Consider the following 23490-nt stretch of genomic DNA (forward strand, 5'->3'; position numbering starts at 1 on the left):
GGTGGCCAAAATTCCAAGCGGCCGTCATTGGGAAATGTTCAGCTCCACTGCTCGCGTCTCATCATCCAGCACCCAGCTTCTCTGAACTCCTAGCGAGTTCTAGGAACAGGATGCCGAAGTGCAGCCAAACCTCGATCTGCGGTGATTCTCTGCAGAGGAGTCTGGACTGACATCTGTGTGTAGCTGGAAAAGATTTGAGTTGCTGACCAAGACAAAAAAGCTTGCAAATGCTTTTCTTTCTTTGTTTTTTTAACATTACAAACATGTCAGTTTTGACCACTTGGATTTTTGGCTTAATTGGTCAAGTTAAAATTAGGAATTAGGGGTTCTGAAGCCAAGCACTCATTAAGAGGTTTCAGGAGGGAGGGTGAGGATGTGTAAATCATGGAGAAATCCCAGGTTACAGGCCTTGGAGAGTGAGTTTCATACTGTATGTTCCTGGATGGAGACTAAGCTGGCCATTAACTACTAACACAGTATGCTAGGACAGAGGACCCCTGCACAACATATCATCAAACACTAGGTTTCTGATTAGCCACTGGTTGGTAGGCTGAAGTTTTAATTTCTTCCAGGTATGAATCTCTGCTGTTGAAAAGATAGGATTTTTTTAGCTGCAAGAGACAGATGGAGACTGTGGTTGAGAAGTCCTTTAATACTAAAGAAGAATAAACAAGTGAGTGATTCACTACTTTTTTCTTTAGTTTTTTCTTTCTTTTTTTACAAAATTTCACAGTATCACTGATTCATTGCGAAAAACTGGCATGAAAAAAGCTGCAACCCTCTGATTGGATGAAAGGAAACAGACGAGCAAGAAAACACATTAAAAAAAGGTAAAACAGCAACACAAAAATTAAAACATTGTTAAAAGGTTTTTTTTTGCAGAGAAGAATTTGTTCATGAATTTGCTGTTTCCAAACAGGAGACCTGAGTTTATTTGTGTGAGAATGTGTTCTGTGAGGTCAGGCTGCTGTGCCTTTTCTCTTTCACAGAAAATTTGGTGTAATTCAATGATCCCTTCTAAAAATGAAAGTACAAAATATAACCAAACATCACTAAGAGTACTTCTGTAAGTGAGTGGTGCTGTTGGATGTATTTTCTGTTTATTTCTGAATTTGATTGTTGTTGTTGTTCTGTTTCTGCAACGCCCTCGGCAGCACTTTCTTTCTGACGAAGAGCTGCTTCAGGAAGCGATCGCTGACGGACGTGGGCAAGTAGCTGTAGATGAAGTACATGAGCCCCATGCCGTGGCCGGCGTAGTAGCGTGCACTGGGCTGCACGGACAGCAGCGAGTGTGCAATGGCGTTGATGACGGGGCTGAAGTCCTCGTTGGCTTTCCTGGCATGGGCCTTGAACAGCTCTTTAGTCTCCAGCAGGTACTCCTCCCCGTACTCCTCCAGCAGGCTGGGGGACAAGTTCTGGACCAAGTGCTGGTGCTGTTTCTCCCAGTACTCCAGATTACTGGACTGGCCTGGAAGACAGAGCCATCAGCGAATTAATGGTGTGCAAGCCTTGGGAGCAATGCTGTGAATTTTTTCTCTTAGGCATCCGTCACACCAGAGGGAAAGACAGGCTGTGCTGGGAATGGAGCTGGGATCACCGGTTAGCTCAATACTGCATTGTGAATAAGACCACCTAACAAGGTGAAATTGCCAGGCCCTAGGGACCACACATTGCCATACAGAGGTTTCAAGACACTTTAATTGTTTTTCCCTGCTGTGGTTTCAGTGATGACAATAGAAATTTACTGTACAATTAAGGAAAAAACTATGGTAGAGTAAAGTGCTTACTAAGTCCCTTCAAACACAGTAGTAAAACAGGCATGTTGAGGCCATGTTTAATGCTCTATATGCTTGCAGAACCCAGGTTTGCTTACACAGTTTCCAGTCTCTCATCTTACTGCTGTAACTGTGTTTTCTGTCATGATTGGAGCCCCTGGGACCCCTTGGCATTGACCCCATTGCTTGGGTTGGCATTGCCTGATGTGAGTTGTTCCAGCTGGTAGGGAGCCAGGCACTTGGGGGCTCAGCTGGGGTGGTGTATTGAGTCTCTACCTGCTCCTCTTCACATATTGTACATAGTGTACATACTGTACATACTCCTCTGTTCTAGCCTCTCAGATCAGATCTTTTCTCTGTTTTCTTGCCCTTAATGGGATTGATGAGAATTGATTACTGATGTATTATATTGGGCCAGGTCCCAGGGAGGAGGAGGTGTGTGGCCCTGGATAGCAGTCCAGTGGGGCCAGTGTAAAAGACTGCTGACTTACATCACTGCTCATCATGCATCCAATAATAAGAGCAACAGAACAGAGCACGAACACAGCGAGAGCACCAGCACAGCGTGGGCACCAGCATGAGAGCACCAGCATAGCGAGAGCACCAGCACAGTGTGAGCACCAGCACAACGAGAGTACCAGCACAGCGAGAGCATAAACACAAGCGTGAGCACCAGCACAATGAGAGTACGAACACAGCAAGAGCAAGAACACAGAGTGAGCACCAGCACAGCGAGAGCACCAACACAGCAAAAGCACGAACACAACGAGAGCACCAGCACAGCGAGAGCACCAGCACAGTGAGAGCATGAACACAGCGAGAGCATCAACACAGCGAGAGCAACAAAGCAACAACAGCTGGAACAATACAATAGCTGGAGCAACACAATAGTAAGTGCAGGGTCCTGCACTACTTTCCAGTGGCCATTTAAGGTTTTTTCCATGTTATGTCACAAGGACAAGGCACAACATCTGTCATTATTATTATTATTATTATTATTATTATTATTATTATTACTATTAAGTGGCCAAGAAAAAGTTTTTGGAGGGAAGCAGCTCATCTATAATTCACCCTGAATTTTTTGACAGTTTGTGTGAGCTTTTACTGGCCGTGACACTTGTGAAACTTTCCAGATGACTCCGATAGTGAGATTCTCAGCACCCTGTATGTTTTTGAGGGAATATTTTTTTAAATCGTGACTTTTGTTTATGAATGATAAAACAATGGTCCTGTTGGTCCAAAGAGAAGCATTCTTATCTGGATTGAAGTAAAATTGTAATGTACACTTGATTTATGGTGGTGAATCTAGGGAAACAATATTATGGATCATGAGACATCAGAAGTACAGAGTTACAATCCCAAGTGTGCCTGATGATTTGCCAGCATACAGTCAAGGGGCAAGGCAGATCAGATGGTTACTCCAGATCTTGGAGTTTGGTTTAAAGCTAAGAAGATTTCATAGTGAATATTTAAACTCCTCAAGAGTGTGTGCCAATTGAAACATCCCTTAATTGACAAGTTCACAAGTCAAAGGCACACAAGTCAACATTATGTGATAGAAGTAACATCTTCTATCTTCCTTAGGAAGGGCTGTGCAAGGTGGTGAGACAGGTGTCACTGAGGCTCCAAGTCCCTCACCTGTCTTGTAAGATGCAGGAAGGATGGTGGAGACCTTGACCCCCCAGGGTTCCAGCTCGTGCCGCAGGGTGTTGATGAACAGATTCAGGGCAGCTTTGGAGGCGCCGTAGGCAGCCAGGCAGGGAAAGGGCTGCTCCCCTGCAAATAGAGCGGGAGACGGCACACATCAGCCTCTGCCTGGGACCCAGAATGGAAAGTTAGCTTGTCCGTCTGTAAACCTGTGACATACAATACTCTACCAAAATCCCTGCTCTTGGAATCATCCTGACTTTATAAGGATCATATTTAGAAGAGTAATAAAGATAAAACGTTCTGGCTGTGAGACCTTTATAGCATTATTTAGAGGTTGTCATGAGACAGAAAGTCCTAACATTGAGAACATTGACAATTAACCTCAAAGACCCTGAGCAGATGACAGCTGTCCTCTTTACTAAAACATACAGTACTCGTCTGGTTTTATGTTGCCACAATAATTTATTTAGCGTTCAAGCAGCATGGCTACTATCCTATATTAAATCATCTGTACCCTTGGCATTTTCTTTGCCCCTCTTTATGTTTAAAAAATAATTCGTTATTTCAGAAAGATTAACTGAAGGCTCTGAGCAGAAGCCACAGTACATTGTGAATTCAAAACCGTTTTACTACACGATGGGTGATTGTGCAGCTCACTGGCATCAGCATAAACACCATGTTCTGTTCACACTGAGAGGGAAATGTTCTAGAAGGACATAGTTCTTCCGGAGTGGGTGGGCACAAAGTCAAATGATAATGATGAATTCTGTCCCCAAGTGGGAAGGACAGAAGCCCTGCCTCTTAGGGCAGGTATTAGATAAAGAAATAAGGAAATCCAGTTCCCTTAATGAGGGCTCATTAACTTATGTGAATCTCTGTGAAAGAGTGGTTTTGCCAGCAACTACAGTATGACGTGGAAAAAAGATTCTGTATCCAATACATGATTGGAATCGCTCCACCTGGAAGATGTCTTTAATGAAATGATGTTTAGCAACTCTTTCACTTAAGTGAAATGTTCTATAATAGTTCAGGTGGGTAGCTGCGTCAGCATGAGTAGGCTGCATAGGCTACAAAAGAACAAGTAATAGGTTTAAGGCTTCACACCTGAAGAAGGCTCCACGGCCGAAACGTTGTGTTTTCTTTCTTCTTTTTTTCAGCATGGAATAAACCTATTACATGTTCTATAATAGTTTGGCAGCCTATCAATGTAGCCCTAATAAACCTCCCTGCCATACTAGCAGGCTGGCACACTACATCAGACAAACTCAGCACTGCACAACAACTGACTAGTCGACCAACAAAAAGTGTTTCATCAGCATAGTAATCCGCAGACCATTTGTTTCAAATCAGGATGCCATAATTGAGATAGCATTAAAATCCACTGGGAACAGGCTGTGGCAAATGCTAGTAGGGAATGTATTGCCTGAGCCTTGTGCCTGGCTGCTGTACATTATATCATAAGCCCTGGCAAGGCCTCAGCAATCTGGAATGCCACAAAGACAGTTGTGTGCAGCACCGAAGAGACACACAGTATGTGTTATCGCTCAAACCTCTGACTCAATGGAGCCTCTGTTATTAGACCGAAAGCTACATGTCTTGTCAGAAAGGGGTGCAATTATAGTATGATTTTGGGGGTGGTAGGTTGAAGATGACTATATATAATTTGATTATTGTAGTTCACTGTAGTGTTTCATATTGCTTCAGACTTGGCAGCTGAAAAGGATTGAGGACAGGAGAGGTACCTGAGGGGCTGGAAACCGTCACAATCCTCCCTTTGGCTTGGCGCACCACTGGCAGGAAGGTCTTGGTGACGTCCAGCGTGCCAAAGAAGTTGACCTCCATGCAGCCCCTGTAGTTGGACGTGAGAGACAGCTCTGCATCGCCAAAGTTGACACAGATTCCTGCATTGTTCACCAGGCCCCACAGGCCTAAAGGAAACACAAGTGCAGGTCAAAGGCAACTCTTGCACACTTTCAGTCCTGTGGAATTTTTACCTGTTTGTGCTCATCTGCAAAAATTGGAGGCATTTTCATTTTCCATAACATTTTAAAACATCATCCCAGTCCTTTAACAGCTGCAGTGTAACAGTGTCACAACCTGATTCCTTCTGGGAGAAACTCCTCTCCAAGTATGCTTTGGAGACAAGTAGAAAGTAATTGTGTAATACTTGGATACATGTGTCTGTGTTCGTGTGTGCCATTTTCAATAGTTAGAAAACAGTTCTTGTTTATGCATTAAAACATATGTGCATCAAACAGGTTGCAAAACTACAGAGACCCTCTGTAAATAACTCACAGAGCAAAGTGCATTTTTTCTTTCAGTTCATTTAGCTTTTACTTCACTTATCTTTAATGTTTTTTTTATTTGAACATATAGTCAATTTCAGTTCCAGAATTTAGATGTTCATAACTTTCCAGGCCACTAGGACATTCCAGGACACCACTGATGATTGGGACAAAGGGGTTGAATGTGAGGAAAACAGAATGATTGGGCAGGCAGCAAAGCAGTGATGGGTTACATAAGAACCAGGGGAGCAGTGAAAAGTGATCTAAAACATAATTAAGAGGCTCAGAAAGCATCAGGAGGCTAGAGCTCTGCTGAGACTTGCCTGAGAGGTGCACTGCAGCCCATATAAGAACAAATCTGCTTGAAAAGAACCATCTGTGGGCTGCACTCATCTTGGGGGCCTGCGGGATGACCTAACACTTCTCCAAATGTTTTTTTTCCTCAGAATTGCTTATGGGGTTTGTGTATCATGAGGAAAATTGTCTGTGTTGGCTCTACAGGCTGAGAAGGAAACCAGCACTTTCCCGTATCCTGGGTGGCTGCATCAGACTGGAAGAGAGGCAGGCATTTGGCTTGTTATATGAGTAGCAAATCATATAGTAGTAACAGGAAGTCTTTAAGTCCTCCAGAACCCAAAACAGGTGTAGCACAAAGTCAAAAACTTAACCCCTGCAGCACAAAGTGTCATTTTCTGTGTTTTAGAACATCGGATATATTATTTATGTTTCTTTACCGGAGGCACAATTCCTGCATGAGTCTACGTGAAAGCAATTCTAATTTTCTGCTTTTCAACCCAGCAATGTTATAATCTGTGATGTATTTCAATAGCAGCAGTAAATAACCACTTACTGTACCCTGAGAGATAGGCATTACTGTTGACCGGAGAGGGATCTTAACGCCATGAGGCTGAGAGAAAATGAATCTGATGACTGAATTCCAAAAAAGCTTCTTATCTTATCTTATTCTTTAATAGAAAACCAAAGAGGAACTTCTTTAATTTCTGTTTTGACGTAAGTACCTATATTATTGTCTCATGATACGGTACACTGAAAAGTGTATCTGTGTTTCTTAATATGTTTTTTTTAATCACCTGGAATGCTGCTGAGTTGCAACTGCAAGATATAGTAAAAAAGCAAATCTTTGATCTGCAGCCAAAGCCTTGTCAGCCCACAGGGAGTGGAGAAAGTGAGTAATCACAAGAAAGGCTGGGATCTACTGTACTCTGCACCATTCATACAAACTGCTCAACACAGGCCTTGCCCCAGCATGACATTTGTACAGCAAATATAAAGTCTATTTAAAACAATAACAACATGCAAAAATTCCTACAAACACCCTCCCACCACTCTCCTTTCCTGTCTTTTGAATGTGATATATATATATTTGTGTGTTATTTACCATACATACAGCACATACTGTACATGGCCTCTGAATAGATTTGTGAAACTTGTACAACTGCTTTCAACAAGTGGGGAGCACATTTTGTTGTGGATCAAAAATAAATGATCAGAATCAACTTATCTATTTTATTTTTTTTTAAAAAGAAACATCTTGATAATTGTTTTTAGATATTCCCTTTGAAAGTACTGCCTCACCTCTCCCGCCAAGTTTGTCCACAGTGCAGCGCAAAGCCTGCTGGACCTCCTGGGGCTTCGTGATGTCCATCTGGAGGAGGGTCAGTCTGGACGAGCAAGCGCGTTGCAGCTCCACAGCCCCCGCCCCGCTGAGGTCCAGCACACTGGCAAATACCTCGAACCCCAGCGCATCCAGGTGCAGGGCAGCTGCCTTCCCAAAGCCGGAGTCACACCCTGGAAGGGGCAGGAGCTGCTGTCAGAACTGACATCGCATACAAGTCCATCTCTCACCGTGACAAACAGGAAAACAGTACGTTGAAGCTGGAAGGTGTCAAATGTATTCTTTAGGACTCTGATATAAGATTCCTCATAAAGCTAAAGTACTTTGGTTAGTTGTAGAGGCTTCCAGGGTATAAACGTGTCCCAGTTTCTAAATGTAAACAAACTGCATCCATCAGAGTTTACCTTCCCAGCAATGGAGTGTCCATGCAGGCAGCTGTGTGCACCAGAGAAACTAGGTTAGAGCACCTTGCTTAAAGTTACAGCAACAGTGCCTACTTTGGAAAGTTTAATTCTTCCTCCAATAATAAGGCCAAGGTGCAGAACCTCTACTCTCACTCTCACTCAACTCACTAAAAGCACTTTACACTGCAGTAATGCTTTACTGATCTATTCAGTGATTAATTTCAGTGCATACTGGCATTAACCATATCATTCTGCAAATATCAATTCCAGGTGTCGTGGATAGAAGAAGCCCAGCTTGTTACTGAGTCATTGCAGTGCATTAATTAAAAAATACACTTTGTGCCTAAGAAACCTGATCCACCTGTTTCAGAGATCGGTACAGTATTTATTGAATTTTATCATTCTTACCAAAGCTATCTTGAGCTACAGTATGTACAGTATTTAGATCCTGATTATTAAAAAGAAAAAAATGTGTGCCAGAACAGAATGCAGCTGGCACACATTCAGTGCAGATAACTCTTCAGACTGCAGCTTGTATGAGAAGGGGTGAATAGGCAGAAAATTGCTTTGACTGTATTCCAGATTTAAATCTGATATATGGAATGTGACTGCAACACGATAACCTCCTCCAGGAACAAAACTGCAGTGTGCAGGAGTCTGTACAATCAGAAATATCAATTTATTGCCAAAATGAACAACTGGGTTTGGTTGTCTCTGTAAAGGATAAAGAATTAACAAGAGATGAACCCTTATCATTTTTGTTTAATTTTGGCATGAGGAACTGTAGAGTATGTTGAACCCTTTAAAATATTTTCTGCATTTTTTATGCTGCACCAAATATTTCTTCTAGTTCTCTGGCAGGTGGTTGTGTTAAGAGGTTCTTTGTTAAGTGTGTGTGCCTGATGGGTGGTGTTTTTTTGTGTTCTGACTCTGCTGAACCAAGGGCTACACTACTATAAATGAGATTTACTGGCTATAAATTCTGTGCATATGCATGTAGTGGAACATGAGCAGCTTTGATTTGCTGCCTGGCATGAAAGAAACGAAAGACTGAAAGTGGGAATAATTGATACATGCACATACACAGAAATTCAAGAAGGTACCAACTAAAATTAAACTACTTAAATTAAAAAGGAATTCCAAAACAAGTTTACATATTTGTCTTTAGTAGAGTGTTGGTTATTTTGATACACATAAAAGGTACAGTAGATGTAAAGTAGCAGTAGAGTTGTTACACATCTGGTTCAAAATCATGAACCTTACAGCTTCTTATGTCTCTGGTCCCTAATATTACTCTTCATATGACCACAGTCCTTTCTGTTTTCCAGATCTCTTTAAATTGCCCATAACTGGAGACCTGAGATAAAAAGACCTTTTGCACTGTAAACGTTCAGTACCAGATTCTGTTACCCCTACTTTAATGCTAATCTGACCAGATGGGAATTAAAAACTCATAACTAAAACTGTGAACAGTTTTAAGAGGGGACATCACATGAGATTAAAAAAACATTAACAAATAGTTAAACTAAAGAGGTTTGAGCCGGGAGCTGTGTCAGTGAGCGCTAGCTGCACGGGAATAAGCAGAGGTTAATTCTTCACTGAAAAGTAGAAAGAAAAAACACATTTCAGCTGCTGAGCCTCCTTCTGGTGTAAGCAGTAAAACTAGTCTACAAGTCAATCTCCATGTTCTTTGCAAAGCCATTTATAAACTTCTTTTGATCTCGAAAAGCTCTGTTTGCGACACCTAGAGAAGAGGTTTCTGTGAAGCAGTGACTGGTCTTGGGAGGGCAAGCCTTGAGAAGCTTCAACAGGCTGAAGTTTCTGCTGACTCCTCGCACCATGTTGGTGAAGACGACCACAAGAGCGCTGACTAGAGCTGCCAAACCACACCAGAACATCACAGAACAGCTGGGCTGCTTAACAGAAATACAGTAAGTTCCTGAATATAGGACTCTTGTCTACTCTTAAAGGGTGTGCACAGGCCTGAAAAAGAGAATTTGTTCTCATTTGACTTACCTGGTGAAATAAAGGGAATTAAAAACAACACGATGGGCATTTGATGATAACCCTAAGCCAGCCCACAGATGTCCGTGCTGTAACATGTTTCAGATGAGCACATGGCTTTTGTAAGGTGTTTAATTGTAGCTTGCATATAGAGGTGAATATATAACCACACTGTTCGTAGATTACAACAGTCCCCAAAGAGCTCACTCAGCTTCCAACGCAGAGGCAGTGAGAATGAGATGCTGTCTTGTCCAGAAGAGCATATGGCCTGTGAGCCCAAATCTGTCGGATGCTGTATCCTCAATGGCATGATCTCATTAATCTCCCTGCAGGCAAAAAAGTCATCACTGATGAAGAGGACATACTGGTAGCTCAAGTGAAGTGGAATCACTAATAACAAGCTTTATAACAGAGGCCCCTTGGCTATGGTAAGGAAGACCCATCCACCCACAGCAACAGGCACAAGGCAGGATACACCCTGGACAGGATGCCAGTCCATTGCAGGGCACACACACACACACACACACCAACACAAACATAGACACAGTTACACACCTGAAGAACGCTCCACGGCTGAAACGTGTTTTTTTCTGTCTTCTTTTTTCAGCATGGAATAAACCTATTACTTGTTCCTTCTCAAACACAGACACAGACATATTCACACCAATTTTCTCAGAAACCATGTTTTTGGACTGTGGGAGAAAACCCATGTGAACATGGGAAGAACATACAAAACTACACAGGGCACTCCAGGTCCAGAATTGAACCCTGGGCTCCAGTGCTGCAAAGAGGCAATGCTAACCCCTGCACTGTCCTAGAACAGATATTATTAAAAGATGAAAATATTTTTTTTGATTAGTGCATTTCCATTTTGAAGAGTTTAAGTTAAAAATCCTCTTCCACAGCTGGAAGTGTGGTAGCATGAGAATGGAACACTGGTACTCTGCTCCAGCCCAGGCCCGGAGTCGGTTACAGCTGATCTGCAGTGGACTTTAACCCACAACACAAACCCCAGTGGGTCTCACGCAACTCTCTATTTATTCAGTCTGAAAAATGAGTGGTGTGGAGGAGGAGGGGCTGTGCAGGGCTAGAATTAGGTGTGTCTGTAATCGGTCAGAGGAGCTCTGTCACTGTGTCTGACTCCCTCACAGCGCTGAAGTCAAAACAACATATTCTAGTGCACAAGGAAGACAAATAAGGAACCAATTCCCATTGTGCCCATGACCATGTCTGTGTCTTGAATTCCTGGGTGGAAATTGTAATTACAGTGAGACAGACTGAAGCCAGTACAGCCCAGCCAGGTCTGTACAGTGCAGGGCTGCACCAGCAAGAAGCTGGAACTCTGCATTCTAAAGTTAATCCCAAAGGATCAAAAGCCTGTAAACAAGGTGAATGCAGCTTCCTTGTCCCCCAGTTTGCATACATTTAATGGATGATGTGCTTTCAAGAACATACTGTATATGTCTGGCACATGTCAGTCAATGCTTGAAAATAAGATATGTAATGGAAAAACAAAATGTGAAAATAATCTGTTTAGTGGAGATTTGAAGAAGATAGTGGAAATGATATGCTGTGATTAAAGTGCTGTGGGCCTTAGTGGATATCACTGTTAGCAGGAAATTGATTTTACTGTATTTGAAAACACGTCTGCACCACACCTCTGCAAGCAGCACCTTGTTAAAGGTTACTGGCATACCACAATAAAACTCTCAAAACACCCTGCCGGGTGTGGAAGTGTTCTGAAGAGTGTGATGTCTCCATTCCCACCCTACATACTGCTCGTCACCTTTGCCCCTGGTGTTGTGGGTGCTGCACTCTGAGATCCTTATCAGATCTGCCACATGCTTATCTGCAGTGTGCGTCCTGAGGACAGGAGCTTTTATCTCAGGAGAAAAGGGCTCAGAGGACACTCTTCGAGTTCACAACTAAACTGAAACCTCAGCTGCTGTATGTGCTGTGAATGGAGAGATATCTGGTTTGTGCTGTATTTCCCACGAAGCTTGCAACTGCAAAAAACACACAGGCTGCCACCCAAAAAATATTCAGAACAACCATATCCAAAATGAGCTAGACTGTTTCACAACAGAACACAGCCCACAGACATATTTAGTAGTGAATATTTTCAAAATGATAAGGAATAGCGAGTATTTCTTATAAATAACCTTGCCATTTCCTGGACTACTAAAATAATCAATTAAAATAATTTGTGCACATTTTAAATGTGCCCACAGATCTAAACATTCTGTCCAGTTCTCTTTTAAATCGCTCACTGCTGGACCCAGAGGGTGTGAGGTCAGTAATGTGCAGGCGGTCTGTCCGGCGAGGGTTCAAGGGAGTGCCAGTGTGAGCAGCCATGCTGATGGGCTGAGTGTGCTGACGGCTCAGAACTGGAAGTTGAGTACTTTGTGTTGATTTTGGCAGTGACTGACATGCACATGATGGCAAGAATAAAAACTTAACACAGCGGAAAATCGAAGTGGACTGCGGCAATATGTAATGTAGTTTGTACAAAGATCACAGGTTAATGGCTAACAAGAACTGTTTTTTGAACAAGTTAACTTCTTATTTTTAACACATATTAAGAGTTACTAAAGTTATGCAGTAAAAACATTCTACTGCCCTGTAGTTTGAACCCTTCTTTTGCCACATTCTGTTGTGATTCTAATTTCTTGATGTTTTATAATGAACGTTTTGACTATTTAGGCTACTGATTATACAAAGAAAATCTATCAGACTATATCCTGTCTGATAGTATTGGGCACTAAAGACTCTCTAAAGCCTATTACATTGTAAAGACATGGAATGAGTGCAGTCTAGTCAATAACTGTACATAGATGTAGTTTTTTACAGAAGTGCAATGCTACACAAAGTGTTCTAAGCAGAAATCATTACATAAGAGCATCTAGTGAGAATATTTTTGGCATTTGGTTTGCACTGTCTTTCAATGAGACTTTTGCACTGGATGGCTTCCAGGAATCCTGAGTAAATTTGATTGTCTCACTCTAGACAGTGTATGTTAAAAGTCATTCAGATTTTTCCACTGTATCACTCTGAGTTCGGGAAGCCCTGGGGTGGGGGGTAGTGCCTTGTGCATTAGCAGAGCAGGGCCAGGGTGGACGTTTATGGAAGGATAAAACAACAGACTGCAGCTGTGTGCTGCACACCTTAAGATGATGCATCAGAATTCAATACATTATAACACGGAGATATTTTGGTCCCCATAAAGATAAGTTCAGAGCCTGCATCCCATAAGGCTTTTCACCATATTATTTTGTTTTTCTTTGCTGTTTTGTCTAGATCAGAGGTTAAATAAAAATGGAAAATGTTATGATTACTATCCTCTTTGCACAGCCTGTAAATATTTTTGACCAAATGGTTTTTAACCTAATTTCACAAGAGAAATCTTTAATTCATTTCATTCCTTCCTTTCTGTTTGGAGAGCTGTGCTCATTCAAACCATTTATTCAGTCAGTTAACCATGTGCTTCTTTCTAGGTTTTAGCAATGGGCAACGTTATTGCATATTCTTCCATAAACATACCCTTCCTATTCTTCAGCCATAGAACAACCTCTGGTCTTAACTTTGGTGCCCTGTACTTGCCATAGAGAAATAATAGGAACAAACTTAACATACAAACCATTTAAAACACATCCCAAGAACATCCTACTGCCAAATCTCTGACCAACGACTAACTTTTCTATGCACGAACATACAGGTATGGATGTACAGTGGAGGTACTTAAAAAATCAGAGGCCATTCAGAGATTCTGCTCTTACCCACAGTCTAGGCTGAGCCTTGGTACATAACCAGTAAAGGGTAATTCCACAATGAAAAATATAAGAAACGATGTTTCAAGCTGTTGAGCTTGAAAGGTGAAGGTGAAGGAAGGTGAAGACCACCTTCACAACCGTCAGCACACAGATGAGTTTGTCTTTTCTGTTTCTCAGCGTGGGTTTAGCCTTTACTTGTTCCTTTGCAGCAAAAGCATACTGACACAGCTACCGACTTGAACATCTTCTAACAGAATTGATATTCTTTTGTGGCTGAATGTAGGTTTTAACTTTATTTTCCCTATGTTATCCTGGTCCCTTACCCCATGTCTTTCCTGACACCTGCTGGGGCACTGCTGTGCTGACCATGTGCTCCAGAGGTAGACCTCTCTTTAGGAGGAGTCTTCACTCTTCACCCCTCTGCCACACCAGGGCTTGTCTCTGCAAGGCTCTGGAAGGCCAGTCATTTACATAGTAAATGTCTGTGCTGTTTCTGCCATGCTTGACAATTGTATTTAGGATTTTGTTTGAAGTCAGAGTTGGTATCCTTTGTAGTTTTGAAAGAAATTACCTTATGCCTTGGAAATAAAACTTGAATCAGATCCATTCGCACCCTCTAAATAAAATGTAACTTATAAGACAAAATCATTTTAAAGGATTTATTAATTCTGGTATTAATAACAATTTAATTTCATTTCCTTGTGTGGAATGAAGTAGGGCAAACCCTCTCTTAAGGGTTGTGTTATAATATACAGACTATAATGAAATTCCTTTTTGTTTCCACTCACACACATTAACAGCAATTTAAATTCACTAGATCACTCTGTGTATCTGTGTCACAGTTTTGCCACAAGCACCTTGGAGACTGTAAAATTATTCAGCTAAAGCTATTTCAGCTCAATGGACTTAAAGAACACAGAGAATCCACACAGCTTGTATAATTTATTCTGTCTGAACTCCAATTCCATTGTCTTCAGTGCTCACTTAATGTAAAATGATTATTCCTGATGCCTTGCAAAAGACACTAATATTGTGCCATTCTAAAGCATTCCTGAATGATCAATACCAAGCCCACAGTTTTACTCCGGCACAGAGTCATCTGGGAAGATTTGCAAGTCACCTAAAGCGAAACCACTTGTTGTTATTGTAGTCACGCACAGAAACGATAAAGACATTGATAAGCCAATGACAATTAAGAGGCTTTAACTGCAAAGGCCTTTAAGCTTGAATAATACAATCTTTGCTGTGCTTGTAATTCATTAAAGAGGCTTAGCAATTACATTGACATTATAGTTGAATGTAATAAAACATGTAACATTTTATAAGCCATGATTAGGGCAATGACGCAGTCAAGGGCTTTAGCATTTATAATCCTTACTAACATGCATTGATCTCGTGTTTTCAGATTACCTAACAAGTGGCACAGAGTGATTAAAGTCTATACTTTTTGTACGATTCTGCAATAGGCCCATTGAAACACCTGAGTCACCCACATTGTATCACCTCAGTAGGTCAGTACTGCCTGGATCTTCTGGAGATACTGGAGCTATACAGCCTGGTGGCTGGAGATTAGTTGAACACGTTGCAACTGAGCAAAAAAAACAAATGTACTTCTGTTTCTATGGTGTTATATCAAAGTTCATTGTTGGATTTGTTTATTTTATCTTTGCTCAGGAAACTCCTTTACGTCCTAATAGATGAAATCGTTAATGAACGACCATAGTGTCCAGTTTCAAACAAAAAAAGCAAACAGATGTTACACAATAATTACAGAACATATGTACACCTTTATTCCCATCTAAATATTTATTAACATTTATAATGAAACATCTAACTTGTATGAGGTTTAAAACCTCTTGCCTGACCGCAGCCTGTTCTTGGAATGATAAGACCACTAATATGAGTTTAATCTTTTCTTAAGCTTTTCTCCACTTATCAATGTCTCACAATTACAACAAAAGGGTCAATAAACTCTCATAAACTCCTAAAAGAGCCTCATTACCTGCCAGAATGTACTGCAGCTCAGGCACATTAAACAGGGGTTAGAGGGTTAGCGGTCTGGCCTGCCTTGCTGTTTTGTGCCATAAAAATGCACACAGAAGTATTTGTAAAGAAACATTGTGTTTTCTTCAACAAAATGGCTGTTTGCCTGGTCATCTGGTGCAGGAAGGTGAAGGTCCTCTTTTGATGAACTGTCAGCTGGCACACTGTCCTTCTCATCAACTCTGTTGAGGGCATCTGATAAAAATTCACTTAACTCTCTGCACATTCCTGGTTCTCTGGCTCAGCAAGGCAACAATCTGAAGAGGAACCCAAATCTTTCTGCAGGCAGAGCTCATTGTAAGGTTAAGAACTGAACCCCACTTTAGTCCTGCAGGACATTATTCATGGTTAATAATGAGACTGTGAATCAAATCAATTATTTCTTGACTGTGATTCCTACATTTGGTTGTTGTGCAAACATCCCAATGTTTAATGATGAGTGTGACACCAGGCATGGGCTCACAAAGGGACAAATGGACCAGCTGAGCCTTCCATTCCTGCGGGAAACCTGGGAGTCAGAGCTTTCCAATAACTCCTTTGAACACCAGGAAATGCAGTCTGTTTAATCTCCCCTGTCAGGGTCTTATTAAAAGACTAATTTCCCCACTGTGGTTAGAGAGGAAAAACAAAGCCGATCTGTTCAGACCCCAGCCAGTCCATGTTCCCTGCTCCTTAGTGCTGTAATGGAAATCAGCTGTGCAGAAATGACACCATGGGAAACAGCCTCCCTGCAGGCGATGCTTGCTTTCAGCCTTTCAGCAATAATTTTGATATTGTTATCAACAGTCGTCCCACAAGGTGGTCCTGCAGGCAGGGCGCTTTATTCAAAAATGTCAGCATGTCTGTTGTTGCTGCAAATGAGTGGATGCCTTCTGAACAGGATGTTGCACTTGCAGCCTGCTCTTGAGGGAAGCATGCCTATTTCCCACCTCAAAGCTGCAGTCGCTCAGGTGTGACTTCCTTTCTCACTCATTAGCAGCAGGAAGCTGTGATATTGCAAACCTTATGCAAGTTCTCCAAGGTGAGGTACGGATTGTGTTTTCTCAGCTTTCCTATGTATGTTCCATGCCTGTACCAGGTATGTTCTTTTCTTTGTTATTGTGTCCCATGTGTAGCTCTATGTCTCATCATAGAGAAATGTTTCTCCCAACACAACTGGATCCAATGCCATTACGAGGAGTCCTGGGGATCACAACATGGCAGCTGTCCCAAGAGGGGACATCATTCTGGGTGGCATGCAACACAACACAACACATGGCAAGGCACCCATCTGTCATGCCCAGCCCTCTCTAGGGACACAGAAACCCGAGCTGCCAAGCCCAGCTTCCCTTAGTATTAGCAACGCGATCTTTCCAGGATGACCAGAAAAGTCTGTCTTAGTGTGGAAATGCTAGGTTGCTGTGCTTGCTCTTTTTTCTCATTCTGTGGTTCCTCAGTAAATCTATAAGGACAAGGCTAAGAATGTCTGAGAATGTTTACATACAGTATACCAATGTACTGTAGATAAATATATGTTAGAAATATGAACTATGCATTTACAGTACTGTATATTTAAATATATATTACAGTCAGTTTTCCCTGTGATCATACTGGGCAAATTGCCTATCTAATACATTCACTGCACAGTGGGCAGTTTGCCCACATTTGCCCTCTGAGGGAAAATAAGAACCTTTGTATCAGTTTCTTTTTTTCTCATGACATAGCTCAGAGCAGGCGCTGAAAAGGTTTCAGTCATGCTTGGGGAGGCAGCATATTCAGCTAGTCCTGGGACTTTAACCTTCATCCTCAAAGGAATTTCTGCAATTCCCTTGACTCTCAAAGCGCTGTGTAAGAGGTTTAACATTTTTTTCTTTTTAATTTCATGGAATGAGCTACAGAGTGATTTAATTTGAATTATCGAAAAACTAAACTGTTCTTGTAATTATTATTTTTTACATTATGTAACATTGTCTACATAAGCTCAGATACAGTATTTCAAGTAATACTCTAAATAATTCAAAGTCTTGATCTTGGGATGTGTCTCTAATACATGTCTTCCTATTGCTTTGGAAAAAGAGCATAGAGATGCTGGGATGGAATCCTACAAACTGTGGTCTGTACCTCAGTTTTACTCCTCCGTTTACACGTCATGAAGAGTTATTGCCACCCTCTGTGTGGGACAATGTAAGGCTGTGTGGGAGTGGCACAGTCCCTGATTAAGGATTCTGTGATGATTTAAACTTATTTAAACTGGGTAAAGAATGAAAGGACTGTGAGAGGAAATCCTTGAGATATTTTGTTCCTGTAATAATTGAGCTTTCCATTTCACACTGTAAGGGAAGCACAATTGTATTATTCATTCAGAAATACCTGGAATCACAGCTGCCTATGTTTACCAAAGAACTTTAATTACAGCTTCATTTCATGTTCTGTCACTTACTATTGGTCATGTTAAGAAATACAAAAGTAGAAAAGGCACCCAATATTACATAATATTTCTAAGATTATACTGTTGGTGCACAATCACAAAGATAATACAAATATGACTATAACACGCATTCAGAAATTAGTTTGAAGCTAAAACTTGCATTAGATTGTTCCCCAGGTAAATATTAAAGAGATTGATATGTCAAAAGATAGTTTTAACATTTTCTTCCTTAGCATGTCTATCAAACATACTACACATTGCCCAAACATCCCAACTCTTACAAATGTCTGGCAACACTGTGAAACAGCTGTGAAACATGTCAATGTGTAAAACAAGCTGCATTCTTTCTAGACAAAGAGCAACCTGCTTTAGGTTTTGTCATTTCTTTATTTTACAATGCCTTGATAATTAACTCCATTGTACAATGGTCATGAATTTATTTCATTCACTGGCAATAATGCAAACTTTCTTTCAACAAATACTGCTAAATTTGTAAATGACTCTTGATATTCTTGTTTAATAAATATTCTTGATGGTTTCTTTTCAAAAACTGAGATGGGGTTGGTGTTTATAGTCACTACTATTAATAGGATACCTATTCACCAGATTGAGTTCTGAGCCCTGGGGAGATCTGGGGTTGTTTTCCTGGAGCCCATCAGCTTAGTTTGGTGTTTGGCTTGTAACGTAGGCGCTGTATAGCACACTATAAAAGCTGAATCGGAGGAATATTGGAGGAGGTGATTCCAGTCTGGTTTCCATGCCACTAGACAAACTCCTCCGTTGCGAGCCTCAGCCTGAGAACACCTTTTCAGACTTGCTCTTTAATCTGCAGCCTGGCATCCTCACAGAGCTTGCTTGATCCCTCAAGGTAGGAGCAGAAGTCCACTGCCAGACAGCACAGGACCTCGTAATCCCTTCCACTGTAGGACCCATAAATGATGTCATCAGTTGCTAATTAATTTAATTGCTAATTTAATGGGGTGATTGTCCCACAGAGCTGACAAGGTGCACACTCCCCCAGGCCTGGTCAGCTCAGATGGGGCCTGGGTGAAGCCATGAATGTCTGAGAATATTCTGGTCAGTAGGAGCTCTGTCTGACTCAGAGAGTCTGATTATTTCCCCTGCCAGCCAGGAACCTCATGACCTGCGATTTACAAAGTAAATACAGGAGGCCTAGACTGAAAGGAAAAATCTTTGTTGAGGTGTTAGTTGTAGATTCTCACTCAGCCACACCATGTTACCTCCCTGTGTAGAGAACACTACACTGACAGAATTCACAATGGACAAGGGGAAAGCGATGGGTTAAAGTTCAACGTTTCAGGATTTTGAGCCTGTAGTATTGGACATTAGTATCTGGTGAATTGCAAAAAGAGGCATTTGATTTGCAATGAGATCAGGCAGCTTCAGAGAGTTGGTAGTAGTATTTTATTGGGATGACTCGTTTATCCAAAGTGACTCCCATTTATAGAGCCAAGAATTATATTACACCCTGTGAGTGAATGTGAGTGAAACACATTTCTCATAGTAAAGCAGCAGCTCCCCTCTTTGAATTCGAACCTACAACCTCCCCAGTATGAATTCCAAGCCTCAACCAGTCCCCACACTGCTGGCAGCCCATGTAAGGAATGGAGCAGGAATAAGGAATAAGCAGACAGGCATTCCTGGAACACAGCAGGAACTAATGCATTAGTACTGCGTACAGTTCAGGGGAGCCAAGAGAAGAACTGTATCATCATCAAAGACATGGCAACGATAGATATTTGTTCACATAGCTTCACTGTGATGCATTACCTTGTGATGAGGGCAAAATGGTCAATCAGAAGGAAAGTGAGGAAGAGGGTACTGTATTATGAATTGGAAACTATAAAACATGTACTGTACTGTACATACTAAACTGAAACACAAAATTGTTTAGGAAGCCTTTCTAAAGGTTGTTCCTTCACTGATTTCAGTTACCAGAAAGTCCACAGATAATGTTAATGTTGCATCATGGTAATGTGTTGGTTGAATTCTGTTTTCACAGTTTCATCACAGTTTTCAGTATAAGAATAAAGGGAGGTATCAATCTGTGTTCTATGTGGTCTGGGTGAGAGAGCCCTGTATATGACTGGATTTTTGCACACATAACATTAGATCTGGACCTTCCAAATTCTGTCACTGAAAACATGCTCTGTGTTAAAGCAGGCATGTTTATGGAGGAGCTCTATAAAGGTGTCTAAAAGCTTGTGTTGAGGGACTGTGCACTGTATCGTGGGATGGCATTGGTGACTATTGCCAACATCTTTGTTCTAAGGATGGGGAATTTATAGTGCTTGAACTTGAACCAACCAGGAAAATAGGAAGCATTTTTTTTTATTCGCATGAAACTCTTACCACATGTCCAGATTTAGAATTTGTGAGTATCGATTTAAGGTAAAATTCTGGTTTTCTTAAGTCTGTGATCTACAACAGCATGATAAAAGCACTTAAACTGATCTCTAATGCCATGCCTTGAGTCAGCCTGAGCTACAGTGCAACCCTGGAAAAAGTAAATTGTCACTAGGGAATAAAACCACAGGCAGTGTGAGCAGGATATGAAGTAATTAGCACTGGAAGCACTTTTTCCAGCTTTTGAGCATTAAACATTTTCAAATTTTGCATAGATGAACTGGAAAATTTCAGAACTGCAAGCAACAGCTTTCTAGGATTTTTTCTCTCAAGTGGCTTACAAATGGCAGATTAACCGCTGTAACCATTAAGCCTCTTTTTCAATTAAAGAAAAAGCCTTCACTTGGGGAGACAAGTATTGCAGGGTTTTTAAAACATAACATTGGTCTGAAAATAAATGTGCACATTCACTGAGGTAATGAGCTCAGATTCATGCACCTTTATAGCAGAATCAACATTCTCTTTATCCCCTGAGTTTGTGCACAGAATTCCACCTCCAGATGAAGAAATGTCCAGACATGCTCTTTTCCTGAAGGCCTCACTAAGAGGATTTAACAGGAAGAAAAAGCTTAATCATTAAAAAACTCTCATCACTTCTTTAACATGCACTTTAAAGTACTACTTTAAGTGATATGGCAAAAGAAAATGAATACACCAAGGGTTACACTGAACATTAGTTTAGACATCATAATTCCAATACCAGTTGTTGTTTGTTGTCATTATCTTTTTAAAGTATCTTGTGTGAATACTAATTTCATCACTATCACTAGATAGTGAACTAAACACACTTTTCTCAAATTTAACTTCTGTTTGAAATAACAAAAACAACTTAGAAATTCATTAGCAAGCAAATCTTATTAGTTGATTTGTTAAAGTACATAAAATGATTAGTCTTTAATCATTGTAGGCTTTATAGTGAGCTTAATGAGCTCATTAGTTTGTTCAGTTACACTCAATTAGGACACATTAAAATCACAGCAAAGCTTTGAATACCTCAAACAGTAATAATTATATTTTCACTATTAAAGTAGATGATTCTGCTCCTATTCTACATATTTGCATTCTAATAGGTGATTCCATTATGTGCCAATTGTTATATGTGTCCCTGTGAAATTCACAAGTACCGCAGTAGTGTTGCAGGATATCTACTATCTACTATACTATGCAGATATCCTGCATAGTACAGTATGTCCTGCTCTTCACATGAGAGCTCATTGCTGTTCTCTGTGCTTCACCTTCAAAGACTGCAGAAGCAGCTCTCACTCCTGTGTTGCTTGAATCCAAATCCATAAACAACATATTTTCATTCTGAAGCAGGTGTTAACAATGAGCCTTTAGCTCCTCTATTGCAGGCACTTGAAAAGATGCAGTTAAGACCAGGTCATACATTACTGTTAAAATCTGTATTTTACTAAAGCAGTTTCTAGTCATAACTGCTTTTCACACAAAAGGAAAACCTCCAGTGGCACTCATTCCAGTTCCCTTAAATTACTTTGATTAAGATGTAAACACTTAAAGTCAATCTGGACTCACCATCTTCCAAAAGTTATTCAAATATCACCTAACAAAGGAGAAGCACTTTGACTTCAGCTTTCTTGTTTTACTGTAAATCCATTGCTTTTATATGGGAAGGGGAAGATTATTGAACTGTTTAAAACAATAACAGAAATGTAACATGGTATTTCCTTTGCAAATACAAGCAGTCCACATTGTTTGCAAGATCAATCATTGTAAATATGTTAACATTTTGTGTGTTCTTTCAGATGAACTCCGGACATGAAAAACTCAATGCTGCAGGTGCACGTGGTATTCAGAAGCCACTCGCAAACAAAGAGCAAACCCGAGGAGCTGAGTTAACAGCCTGAACGACAGCCTTGCGGAAGGGAAAAGGGGAAGATTGTGCAACAGCACAAGTGAGTTATAAGCCAAATCCAAAACAGTCGGTGAACTTTCCTACCTGTTATGAAAACAGCTTTTCCCTCAGTGGGCAGAGTCTGTGCGGCTGAGCCCTTCCTGGTGATGAGCCCACAGCCCGCACACAGGACAGCCAGCCCCAGCACGGCGGGCAAGCACAGGGTGCACAGCCTCTCCAGCAGGACTAGTAGTCCAAGCCACACCACAAGGGTTGGGGCTGCACTGATGTGCGAAGCCAGTATCTTCTTCATTGCTCCTCCAACAAACACAGACATCACCCCCATGTAAATCCAGAAGGACAGGGCATACTCTTCCATGGCTCTGGGAGTGAAGGGGAATGAGAAAAGCTTCAACAACCATGTGCTTCCTGCAACGCTGCTCTCACACACGGAGGGAGCACAGGCAGATGAATGGGTTGTACACACTGTTTATATACAGAGCAGACTGCTCCAAAGGGGAGGGACTACAGAGGGATCTAATCTGTGGCCAATGACTAAAGTTTAACTGTAGTTTAATGTTCCTTTTCTTGTTATCCTTTGCCTTCTTGATTTATTTTCCTTTAGTTTTCTAGAGCACATTCACTGTTAGAAACTGCGTAACACAAAATCCCTTTTGTCAAAGGTGAGCAAATAATTGGAAGTGGCAGATTGTCAATTCAATACAGAAAATACTCGGGAAGGAAAAGGAAAAAGCACAAGTACTTTAGAACAGCATAAAAAGAAAAAACAGGGACTGTGGAATAAAAAATATATACAGTTAGACATAATCCCTGAGACACATAAGAGGAAAATGTCTGTAATGTTAGTTAAATGAAACATCAATTTTGCAGTTTGACTTGGGGGATAGGAGAAAGGATTATTTCAGCAAGTAATATCAACCGTTATTATGAGTGAGAAAAACTACAGCAAGGACAAAAGTTCTCATCTGGGAAGGTTTATCACATTAAATTTGCATGGTGGTTTTGCTGTATAGTTCTTTCACATGGTTTTCCTCTCGTGTGCTCCGTGTTCACTAAGGCTAGCATGCTTCTGTCATGATTCATCACTCTGCATGACAACCAGTGCCAGCGAGTGCCTCCTGAGACTGGAGTGGCTCACAGCAACACTTGATGGATGTGTAATTTGATGGGCTGCAACATCGTCCTCACTGCATCACATTGTGATTTGATGATTTGT

The 23490-nt window shown here is 41.1% G+C and overlaps 1 protein-coding gene across 1 annotated transcript; it reads right to left on the reverse strand.

The window, feature by feature from the left end:
- Nucleotides 1–636: 636 nt before the first annotated feature.
- Nucleotides 637–22713, reverse strand: hsd11b2 (hydroxysteroid (11-beta) dehydrogenase 2). Its single transcript, XM_088938956.1, has 5 exons — nucleotides 22359–22713; nucleotides 7307–7519; nucleotides 5168–5353; nucleotides 3414–3551; nucleotides 637–1468 (listed from the first exon to the last, which is right to left on the reverse strand). The coding sequence occupies exons 1-5, from the start codon at nucleotides 22630–22632 to the stop codon at nucleotides 1101–1103; spliced, it is 1179 nt and encodes a 392-aa protein (XP_088795082.1). The 5' UTR covers nucleotides 22633–22713; the 3' UTR covers nucleotides 637–1100.
- Nucleotides 22714–23490: the final 777 nt, after the last annotated feature.

Source organism: Atractosteus spatula, chromosome 21 (genome assembly GCF_055471065.1).
Source record: "Atractosteus spatula isolate fAtrSpa1 chromosome 21, fAtrSpa1.hap1, whole genome shotgun sequence".
In the NCBI taxonomy this organism is placed as follows: Eukaryota; Metazoa; Chordata; class Actinopteri; order Semionotiformes; family Lepisosteidae; genus Atractosteus; species Atractosteus spatula.